Source organism: Seriola dumerili, unplaced genomic scaffold (genome assembly GCF_002260705.1).
Source record: "Seriola dumerili isolate Sdu_G_001 unplaced genomic scaffold, Sdu_1.0 BDQW01000025.1, whole genome shotgun sequence".
NCBI classification, from domain to species: Eukaryota; Metazoa; Chordata; class Actinopteri; order Carangiformes; family Carangidae; genus Seriola; species Seriola dumerili.
The window spans coordinates 2,259,253-2,271,656 of NW_019174280.1; the positions used below are offsets into that span (position 1 = coordinate 2,259,253).

Below are 12,404 nucleotides of genomic sequence, written 5' to 3' on the forward strand. Positions count from 1 at the left end.
CTCAGGATTACATTTCAAATGGCCAAAATACTTTAGGAGCGTTTGAGTTTTGGCTGCTGTGCACAGTTGGTCAGACAGACTGTCCCTGAAATAAAACAGCAGTTTGTTTGATTCCTACGAGCCGCCGATCTGCGTCCCACCGCAACCCACAACATCTGATTGATTTGAAATCTGCAGGATATCAAGGACTAGTGTGGGAAACTTTCTTGAAGGCAAAGTGCCAGGGATTGAAATAGATTATCATGTTTCTAGATTGCCTGCCTGTCATCTAGTGCATGCTGGGACACGCTCCAATTCACTGCAAACCTGTTACTAGAACAACTACAACCAGAATTTTGTTGTGTGACATTAGCAGGTTGCAGAAACAAACATTTAATATAAAAAAATGCACCCATAGTTAACTTAATATAAACTTTTTAGTGCCAGCATAAAAACTCGTTGACATTTTAAGTCATCTAAGTATTTATAAAAAAATGTGTGGATGTGTACGTTACAAACTAAATTTGAATGTATCATTATTAATCAGGATTTCTAGTGTTGAGTATTTGAGGGGTAAAACCTTTCTTCGTTTTCTCTCACTTTTTGTTCTAAAATAAAAAAAAAGAAGATGTGGTTTCAAATCACATCTCCAACTTTTGGAAATCTAGTTTGGTCTAGAAATGATCAGTAAGGGCAGAACGTCAACTTCAGAGAGGCAAACATTTCAGTCAGTTTCAGATGTTTGTCAGGTAAATGGTCAAACAGAAGTATCTTGCCATTTATAAAAACAATGTAAAATCAACCAACTAACCTCAAATTGGCCTTTGATTTTACAAACACAGTTCACTGCTGCATCACCCTCCAAACCTGTGTCTGAGTGCATCAAAAGTGAATGTCTGTGCATTAAATTTACTGTGTGAATAAACTGCTTCTCCCGCTAAACTGTCTCAAATTTAAAACCATGCTCCCTGATCATTTTAATTAACTAACCTTCTGTTTTTAATCTTCCTTCCCCTCCATAAAGGTGTCTCCCCACCCAGCAACACACCACTCACTACCAGCTGTGACCCCCCTGGACTGGGCTGCCCAGGTAGGGAAAACAAACACACTTCCACTGTGGATACTGACATTGGAACTGGTGGCAAAAAAGGCTGATAATAACTGCACCTTTTCTGATTCATCACCTAACATAATTTGGGCGTTATTTTCTTCCTCTTTCCCTTTGTGACAAACTAAGAAGTATAATCATGTTTCATGTTCCTCCTCTAACCAATAATCACAGGTCAAGAGACATGTAGACGTCTAGGTTAAATCTGTGTGTAAAAATGTGTTGCCTAGATATCTATGGTCACTGTTGTTGGTTTAGTTGACACTTTTTACAAAATCCTATGGAACTTATTGTATGAACGATGAGTTATTCGTCCTTGATAGACCAACATGGGGACAGTAGGTCATGCTGCAGTTTACTTAACCTGATGTCTTTAATGATTAACAGCTTTCTCACCGGCCTAATCAAATCAAACCAGGCAGGCAAATGCACCAGTTACATCAAACCAAGTCAAACGCATTTGGTGTAAAAAAAGCACCTTAAAGTACTTTTATCTTTTCAAATTGATCTAGCTGACTTTTAACCAAGTTGTCTGGATGTTTTTAATCTCCTTTCTTCCATTTGTTCTTCATCCATCTGTCATCAGTATTGCAGACTGTCAAATATTTATTGAACTACTACTACCACTAATCATTGCACCTTCTGGCAGGTTGGGGATTGATTCTTCCTATTTAGTCTTTGGGAATTCCATGTCTAAGTCGAACAGAATCTTTAAGGTAATTTTGGTGAAAAGGGTTACCCAAAGCACCTTCATTGTTGTCATGGCGTGACCCTGAACCCTGGCAGTGTTCATACCTTGAATTATCCACTGCAGTACACAGGGTGTGAAACTCCTAACCCACTGCCAGGAATGCTAGGTAAGTTTTTCCTTGATGACCACATACAACAGAAGCCCCAAACATATTGAAGCCTCTGAAATACTGTCAAAGGATGTTGGAGGGAGGAAAAGGCAAAATGAAAGACGGGATTGAGAAGAGGAAGAAGGTATTAGAAATACGAGCAGTGAAGAGATCAGAAAATTGGTTGAACAAAAGTTGCATTTGGTGCTCTGGTCAAAGCTCAAATGATGGAAACCATGTAGAAAACCTGATGAAAATCAGACATTTCTCTTTGTTTTATGTATTAATGCGAAGATTCCAGTCTCCTCTTCATTGCTCCACATGTATCTGATGTGTTCCTCTCTTCATATTTCATGTACATCAGCATTTCTTCATTAAGTCTTTTCCCATTACAGTTTTTTGTCTATTGTTATAACAACTTTTCCACTTCAGCAATTCTTAAAACCTTTTATGGATACTGTATTTCAATATTTTTGAATATTTAAACGCATGGCTTTATGCACAATTTAAAAATGTGCAGGGTAACGTGGAACCACACTTAAAAATGATAACATTTTGTTAAGCCATTTGATTTGCAATTTTTGGCTTTACAAATAAAATTGACGTGGCTTGAGAACAGGAGAAAAGAGTGGAGAGGGAGGACAGGAATTTACAGGAAATTAGTTCAAATGAAGAAATTCTTGAAAAGGACACAGATGCTCCACTCTGCTCGCTCTGAGCTACCCCTTCTTCAACAGTTTAAGTGTTTACAAATGATACAAAATGTGAAAAAGGTTGTAAGAAGTTACCCTCTGCTCACTCTGACCAAACAATCTGGAAAAGAATCTCTTCAGGTATGTTCTGTTAATGACATTTTCCTTAAATGACCCGTTGACATTCCTGAGAGGAACTTACATGGAGGAACTAAAGTCTTTAAAAAAAGAACACTCAAGGGTGCTCTTCAGCTGTAGCAACGAGTCCCTTAGCACCAAGCCAGAACCATTAAAACCAGAGTACTGTCCATGCACAGACCATGGCCTAAAGAAAACTCGACTGCAGCCAATCGCCTTTGTTCCAGGAGGTCATATGATCTAGAATTGAGCAGGACTCTGTGAGAAAAATAGCTGAGGGCCAGCTGACGACGTGACCCAACCCCACTCCCTAAATGTCAGTTCTCACAGTATCCAGAGGCATCCCTCTGGATGCCTCAGTGGGACATTTTTCTAAAGGTTAGTTTTTGTGGGGTTGTGCTCATGAGAGGAATGAAGTTTGGCCAATTAAGCTACAGCTTCCAGAATATAATGACTACAGCAGACCCGGCAGGTCATCAGGCCATGGGAGAGCAAGAACAAGGGTTCAACGTTAAATCCTTCAACTAGGTTGGTCTCTAGAGCACAGGGTCGGGCAAAGAGCAGCACTCCCGCAGCAGGTAGGAAGTCAGGTGTCATGGTCCTTTGAATGAATGCCAGGCTGTGTAGCCATTAGCCACCAGGACACCTCAAACCCTGGTGAGAACAGGTGTGCTTCAGAAAACACAGCCTTCACCAAGGTGGAACCACCTAGGAAAGGTAATTCTTTTTATTACAACAGACAATGGGTTGAAGTGGACAAAGTCAAACACAACCACCAATCACGAGGTGACTGAGGTTTGAAGCATTTCCCTATTGTTCAGACAAATTTGTATGACTTAACTATCTACATATCAATGAAGCACATACATGACATTTTTCTTCTACTTTTACTTTTGACTTCCACTGGAACAGGCAACTGTGGTTCATTAACATAAAAGTATCATTGTTGACTTGCCATATTTTGGCCTAAAAACATTCTCCAGCCTGATTTAGATCTGGAAATACAAGTTGGATTCTGGACACCATTGTGTTTTTGTAGTTGTAGAAGCTCACTGATGGGCACTTCTTGGTCAAATGATGCAACTTAATTAAAGTTTGTGAATCACAGAGGAGTAACAACATCTTTGTTCACCAACACCTAATTAATAAGTCTAACTGCAACATTTAGCTCAAGTCTACACAATTCTTGTTCTCAATAACAATTCTTAGTCACCGGCAGCTCACATGGGTCAGGAAGAAAACGTCTCACACTCTTTGTTTCTCTTTATTTCTGCATAAATGGAACTAATCTTAATACAGCAGGACAAAATGTACCAGGTGATCATCTTCCCATCCCGTTACCCTAACTCAGGAATCACTTTGCTGGTTGTCTTCATGACCTTATTTAAGTGCAAAAGGTCTTGGCCCAAAGTTTTATCTTTCCTCAAACCCTGTAGTGCCCAGAATTTTAGAGGCAGAGAACTCTCACACAAAATGTGTGTGAAGATTGTCAGTCGTCCAGGTCATGAGATTTCCAGAAGTGCTAAGTCACAGCCAAGTGGACTTGCTGTTGAATTCTTGAAGATCTCTCTCACCCAAATTGCTTGGAATCAGTTTTACAAGAAGTCACACATGTGGCTGAATAAGCCATATGTGACCTCAATGATGCTGAAGGTATGAACATCTTCCGCCTTCACTACAACTCAAGGTGGTTGTATGATTAAAGAGTTGGTCGAATGAGGGTTAAATACTATGCACTGACAATATAATACTATGGGCCTGATTTACTAAAGCTTTGCGTGCGTAAAAACGTGCGCAAACGCGACAGCACGCGCAAACACATGTTGATGCTGATCTACCAACCGGGCGCACCGAGGATTGCGTCTGTCAGTCGGGCAAAATAACACGCGCTATCCATTTTGCGCTTCTGCCTTCATGAATATGCAATATAGACGTGCATGCCAGAACGCGCAAAATATCGGGAGGAGTAGATGCAAATAGATTCATTTTGCTCACGCAATGAGATTTACCAAACCTCAAACTAATTGCGCTGATTATTTTTGCGAATATATTTAGCACGTTTGAGAGTAAAGTCTTAGGCTACCTGGCACAGCCGTGCGCACAGATGGCTGCGGTCATTGTTGCAAGGAGGCGGCGTAGGCACGACAGGCAACGGAGAGAACGCATCTTTTCTGTTCGTGTCACTCTTTTTGGGATGGCAGAAGAAAAAAATAATCGAGACATATCGGTTATCCGGCGATGCAAAACAAAAAAAGTCATTCGTTCAGAGTTCAGAAAATCCTTAAATAATAAATGTTGCATCATAATGTCAAGTGTTTCTTGTTTGTGCTATTTTGACAAAACCAAAAACTCACATTTTTATGTACTAAAGCCCACTTTCTTTTAGACATAGGAAACATTTAGTTCGGCCCAGTTCCTGTCATTTTTTCCTGAAACTTAAAACAAATGAAAACGCACACACTTCTGTGCCCCTGCTGGAACGCACAAACAAAAAAACCCTTTTGGCAATTACGCTTTTCCATTGCACAGCTAAAGAACGTTCATGACGCACGTTCATGTCTTATGTGGTGTACCTGAATGAATTAAAAATATTCCCTCTATCCCAGTAATCTGCTCATCACAGAACGTCAGCTGCACCTGCTGTTCAGTGGGAGACAGAGGGTCCTCCTCCGCCGGTCCCCCACCTGTTTTATTTGACGATTTTTCTTATTCTGTGCGATTTTTTCCTTTGTTCTTCTACGAATGTCTTGCCACCTTTTCTTCATTTCATCCGGTGTTCTTTTGGTTTTCCCCACAGCATTAACCTTGTCACAGATTGCTTCCCATATTGCGTTCCTCCTAATAACGGTTAAATTCCTTTGCTATAACTCAGAAATGTGCTTGTTTGCCTCTTGTACCAGCACCTCCAATTCCGGTCCAATTGGATCTGCTCGTTTGCATTCGCCACGGTGAACCCCTTAACTCGCGCAAAATCCTAATTTAAATAGGACCGGCTTGATCACTTTTGCGCCTGTAGTCAACTGCGCTGTTAATCTAAGTAAATCACTCGCAAGGCCCAAACAGGCAGCGTGCGCAATCTATCCGTGTGCGCACGCAATTTAGCGCTCTTTATTTGGGATCTTGGTAAATCAGGCCCTATGTGTATTAAGTCTGGGTTTAATGACCTTTAACAATCATATTTGCTTCCATGTGCAGTGCCAAGTCAAATATGTATCTGAGCTTGTGACATGAACGCAGCATTAGATGCCTACAGCAAGTCCACTTGCCAACCTGCAGTAATGATTTTACTGTATACCCCGACCTCATACTGTTCAAGGTTCTGCACTGAAGATGCTCTTTTGTGATGCAGCTTCACAACCATTCATCATCCTCTGCATCTTTTTCTCTCCCTCATCCCAACCCCTTGTCACTACCACCAGCCGCTTCCTCTCCTGCCACCTCATCCACTGACTCCACTAACACCATCCATGCTACTAATGCCAACATCCACGGTAAGCAACCCACATCTTTGCCCTCCACCTTCTCATGCAGCCTCCTCCTAAAAGCCTTCCATCTTTTTTCATCTTTAGCTTCTTACACTTCTCTCTGATATCACCACCTTCTCCACTCTGTCATGCCTTGTTTTTTCACTCTAGATGACCTTTTTGTTCTCTTATTTCTCTTATTTCTCCTCTCCTCCATCCTCCCTGTACTTTTTTGTCAATAGCAAACCAAATTTGAGAACTCATCTAAGATCAAAAAGGAAGACTTATTTTCACGGAAGTCATTTAGGGTTCATCACCAAGAAACAATTCTCCTTAATGTTTTTTTGAAAAGACTTCCCTCATAAAAATTACAACCCTCTTACATGGTGCCATGTTTAACCTTTCAAGAACCCATGAAAAGTTGCTTGGAGCTATTGCACTTTAAAGTAAAACTCTCTATTATTGATGTTCACTCTATTATACATTATCTACCTGGGAAAAGGCTAAGCTAATTCTGAATTGATGAATTGATCCAGATGAACGTGTTCGACTCAGGAGGACTGAGACTACATAAATATTATCTACCACTGCATTAAAGAAAATTAGTTCATCAAATCTTTTTATTAGTTAATTAACCTTCATGTCACTCAGAAAAAGTGATGGTGAACGAATGTTCCCAGGAATTTATGGAAATCAGCTCCTGTTCCTTCATTTGGGTAAATGGGATTTTTCTTTCAAACAAAAGACAGCGGCATTCTCAGTGGAACTTCCATTTACTTGGCACAGAGTATGATTTTTTTTTAACACAAGCATGTCACAGGTGTTATCCATGAGCATATAAAAAGTTGTCAAAGTTTATGCAAAGTTTATGCTGGAAAATATCATGATTTGCACCTAAATAGAGCATTGGGTGTTTCATGTCTGCAGCTGGCAGCATTAACACCATTTTTGTTTTCCATCTGTGGCCCCTCTTGTTTGTCTGTGTCCTTTGATTTGCCATCTCCAGTCCTCCCTCCCACCACCACATCTCCATCCACCATCCCTACCACTAGCATGCTTCTAACCCCAACCACCAGCACCACCACTACCAGTACAACCAGCTCCTCCTCCTCTGGTAAGGCTTCCTCTGCTTCCCTGCTTTATTGTTTGCTGCCACTAGCATCACTAGACTTTTCATGCAAAAACCACAAAACAAGTCAATTCTAAATTTTCCCATCCACTTTAACAACTCTTTTTCAAAAAGCACCTTTCTGTAGAAGCGAGTCTTCCTAAACATACACATGCAGCTGTGGGGTCTTCAGGCCTTCCGTCCCTGATATGAAGTTTTAACTAATGAGTGAGCCAGCTAACCTTTTCTCTGCCCAGAGACAGCAAAAAAGGAAGAATCTGATTGGATAACTCTATTTTCATGGTTTTAGGACAGTAACACTTTCATTTCTTTAGCAAATTTGATAGTAAATCAGGCTAAATTAGAATAGAATAATTATAACATTATAAATAGAAAAGAATATTTATTAAATGAGAGATCAAGATATTAAATAAAATATTTGAAATTCTGATATGTTTGGCCTTCTCTGAAGACCTAGAAGGCCCTGATGGTTCCCCGCTGGGGCTAATCAGTGACACCTATCACTACCATCCACACCATCCTTGCTACCCCTGCATCTCCTGTCACTAACGCTGCATGTGGGAGGTGTTATCCATGACCGCATAAAACATTTTCAGAGTTAATGGAAATTATCAAGATTTACACCCAAATGGAGCATTGGTTGTATCTGATCTGCACCTGGCAGCATTAACACCATTTTGTTTTTTGTCTGTGGGCCCTTTTGTTCTGATTTGACATCTCCAGTCCTCCCTTCCACCACTTCATCTCTATCAACCATCCCTACCACTAGCATGCTTCTAACACCAACTACCAGCACCACCACTTCCACCACAACCAGCTCCTCCTCCTCTGGTAAGACTTCTTCTGCTTCACTGCTTTTCCCCTGCATCAACTGTCCCTACCACTGCATGTGGGAGGTCTTATCCATGAACATATAAAATTGTTTCGGAGTTAATCAAAAATATCAGATCTTGCACATTGCACCCAAATGGAGCGTTGGTTGTATCTGATCTACACCTGGAGGCATTAACACCATTTTGTTTTCCATCTGTGGTCCCTTTCATTCTTCTGTATCCTCTGATTTGCCATCTCCAGTCCTCCTTCCCACTACCACATATCCATCCATCATCCCTACCAGTAGCATGCTTCTAACCCCAACCACCAGCACCACCACTACCAGCACAACCAGCTCCTCCTCCTCTGGTAAGGCTTCATCTGCTTCCCTGCTTTGTTGTTTTTCATGAGCATCACTAGACTTTTCATGCAAAAAACACAAAAGAAGTAAATACCAAGTCTTTCCCCTCCCCCTAAACTATACTGAATTCAGCTGTGGAGGCATCAGGCCTTCTGTCCCAGTTATGAAGGACTAACCAATGAGTGATGCAACTAACCTTTTCTGTGCCTAGAGACAACAACGAAAAAAACACTATTTTCGTGGTTTTAGGACAGTAACACTCTCATTTCTGAAAAAGTTTAAGCATGCTGGAAAATATCAAGCTTTGCAACCAAATAGAGCATTGGTTGTATCTAATATGCAACTGGCAGCATTAACACCATTATGTTTTCCATCTGTGGTGCCTCTCCTTCTGCTGTATTCTTCGATTTATCATCTCCAGTCCTCGCTCCCACCACCACATCTCCATCCACCATCCCTACCACTAGCATGCTTCTAACCCCAACCACCAGCACCACCACTACCAGTACAACCAGCTCCTCCTCCTCTGGTAAGGCTTCATCTGCTTCCCTGCTTTGTTGTTTTCCATGAGCATCACAAGACTTTTCATGTGAAAAAAAAAAAAACTGACACATTGACTCCAGTGTGCTATTGGGGATGCACCAAGTGTCAAAAGGCTTTCCTTTATCAAAAAGCTATTTTTTTCTCTGAATAAAGAAAGGCTTTTGAGATTGGTCCTGCAACTAAACAAAGCTAGGAACTTGTTTCATTAACGCAGTATGGTTGTGTGTTATGTGTAATTGACATGCTGACTTATTGTGCTAATCAGTTATGCCTACCACTACCATCACCACCACCAGCAGCAGCAGCTCTGCTACCCCTGCATCTCCTGCCACTAACGCTCCTTCAGCCAGCAGTACAACACATGGTAAGGGAGCTAACAATATTGAAAAATTATTACTAGCCAGCATCGTAAGTCAAGGTTCTGATTTTGTACTATCCTGATACCAATAACTTTACAGTCATTCTGTTCACCAAATAGGTTACACAAAGCTGTAATACAGCTTCTTATCAAGCCAGTTTCAAGCAAGCTTTTCACAGTTAGCTTGATGCTAGCGGAAGAGAAGCTAGTTCTTTGCTTTCTCATTAGTTGTTTCTTTAATTTTTCTTCCTAACAACATGATATGAAATTTTTAGTTAAATATGTATTTGCTGCTATAAAGGAAACTTTTCATTTAACAATCTAACAATTTATGTAACAAATATAAAACATGATTCACAGCAATATACACACAAGTTAGTAAGACAACATTCATATCACGTGGAGTTACTATTATAAACAGTTGCTGACATGTTAAGTTGTGATCACAACTAAGAAACTCTAACTGTCCAAACTATCCAGTTTGGATAATGTGAATGCCTAAGTTGTCCCAGGTAATCAGCGCAAATTTAATTAACATAATGGTATATGCTTAATACGCAGTATTGTTTATCCCTCACACATCCATTAACCTGGGAATTTTTCCCATCACTGCCTTCAGTCCCCCATGATAAAAGTGCAAGGCTGTTGAACTTAATATTTTTTTTTATCTTAATTAAAATAATTATTTATTCAAATCTCTCACACATATGGAAATAAAAACTGAACATCATGTTTTAGACAAAAAAAACCCAAAAAAAACAATAAGGGAAAATTACATGAAATAATAGCTAACCTGGAAATGGCAGAACTTAAGCGCTCAACTAGTAATCGTCCTAATTACCATCCGCCTCATCATTAACTATCACTATCTTGTTTCATTTCATAATCATAATCATTAGTGTGAGTGTATTTAAACTGTGCAGCTGATGCAAATTGGTTTATATACAGTGGCAAGAATCAGTATGTGAACCCTTTGGAATGACCTGTTTTTCTGAACTGATTTTTTCATAAAATGTGTTCTGATCTTCATCTAAGTCACAAATGTAGTCAAACACAGTGTCCCTAAACTAATATAACACAAACAATTGTAATCTTTTGTGGCTTTATTGAACGCAGCCATTAAATATTCACAGTAGTGGTGGAAAAAATAAGTGAACCCTTGCATTTAATAACTAGTTGAAGCTCATTTGGCAGCAATAACCTCAAACAGGAGCTTCCAGTCACTGCTGATCAGACCTGCATAATGTTCAGTAGGAAGTTTGGACCATTGTTCTTTGAAGAACTACTTCAGCTTGGACAGATTCTCAGGATGTCTGGTTTGCAAGTTTCTCTTTGGGTCATTCCACAGTGTCTCTCCTGGGTTAAGGTCTGGACTCTGACTGAGCCACTCCAGAAGGTGGATTTTCTTTGTCTGAAGTCATTCTGTAGTAGATTTACTGTGTTTCCAGTCGTTGTCCAGTAGCATCACCCAGCTTATTCTGAGCTTCAGCAGGCGAGCATTCACTCTGACGTTATCCCGTAGGATCCCTTTATAAACGTATTCATTAATTTTCCCCTCAATGATGTGGAACTGTCCAGGTCCAGAGGCATCAAATTAGCCCAAAATCATGATGCTCCCTCCACCTTGCTTCACCTTTGGGATGATGATGTTGGAATGTTAGTATGCAGTGCCTTTTACAACACACATAGTGCTGCATATTTTTCCCAAACAAGTCAACCTTAGTTTCATCAGTCCATAAAACATTTTCCCAGTAGCACAGTTGAGTGTAAAGATATCCTTTATAAACTTTATAAACTACTTTGTCCTGTGTTTATAACCGCAACCATTTATATATATTAATTCATACACATCAGCATTAATCTAAAATATGTTTAGTTCTACTAAACTTACTGACATAAATTTATGACTGATAGTTGAGGAAGTGTACGACAGGCAGTGTGGTGTGTTTGTGTGTGTCACAATAAAAGATGATGCACCTTTATTTCTGACTGTAAAGTAATGCATATCCTCGTGTGTGTGCAAACGTTTTAAAGAGCATCACCTTGAAGTGAATGGCAGTTTCCACGGACAGATAGTGCTTGTCGTCTCAGTCACAGTCTCTCATCTGGACAATGGGTTTCGGACCAATGACAGCATTACTATTCATACATTTTCTTATCTTCTTGCTTCACTGACGCTCTCAGCAGTGGTACAATCTGCAGCGTGATGCGCTGCAATATAATGAGCATACATTTTCAAGGTTATTGACATTAAAGCAATAATAGCCATATTATATTTTTTTTCAGTAACTGAGGGAGAAGGGAGTGGAAGAAAGTATCTTTAATTTCTGACCAAAATGTGAAGCTGTGTGATTTGGTTACTTTAAATCCAGCTTTAAAAATGATGTGCACAGCATTTTAACATCAATAAAAAAATTTGAAATAAATGTGAATTTTGAGACATAAAAGTCTCAGTCAATACTTAGCATTTTCCATTTTTGGGCTTTTTTTGTAGAAAATTGCTGGTAGATTGCTTTTAGCAAAAAACGAGATGAAAATGATAACAAACTGGTTTATTCCAATCCTCCTGTTGTAAATGTTGTGCGCAAACAGGAATATATGTATTCATTTATTTTGAAAAGGCACCCCAGAAAAAGGGCACTTTTTCTCGAGGAAGAAAAAGTGTGTATAGGAGTGTATAGGAAGGAATATGAAATGAGGGGGTTACTGTATCAGGGTTTATAGGAATTAACTGTTTATATTGCCAACTCACTACATACAGAATAACAAGAGGTTAACCTAAATTCAGTCCATCCTGATCGATTTTTTTTCTTAAGTTATATTTTTGGGCATTTTTGCCTTTATTCAGATAGTGAAGTGAGAGAGAGACAGGAAAGTCAGGGAGAGAGAGAGAGAGGTGATAACATGCAGCAAAGGGCCACGGGTCGGATTCGTACCCATGGCCACTGCGGTTTGGATTAAGCCCATGTGGTACGTGCTC

The 12,404-nt window shown here is 39.9% G+C and overlaps 1 protein-coding gene across 1 annotated transcript in view; it reads left to right on the forward strand.

The window, feature by feature from the left end:
• The window catches only part of adgrg6 (adhesion G protein-coupled receptor G6), a 101,567-nt gene that overhangs the window by 46,911 nt on the left and 42,252 nt on the right, over nucleotides 1-12,404 (forward strand). Inside the window, exon 6 of the mRNA XM_022764884.1 lies at nucleotides 1,004-1,069. Coding sequence (XP_022620605.1) covers nucleotides 1,004-1,069 — 66 coding nt within the window. The remainder of the gene's footprint in view (nucleotides 1-1,003; nucleotides 1,070-12,404) is intronic.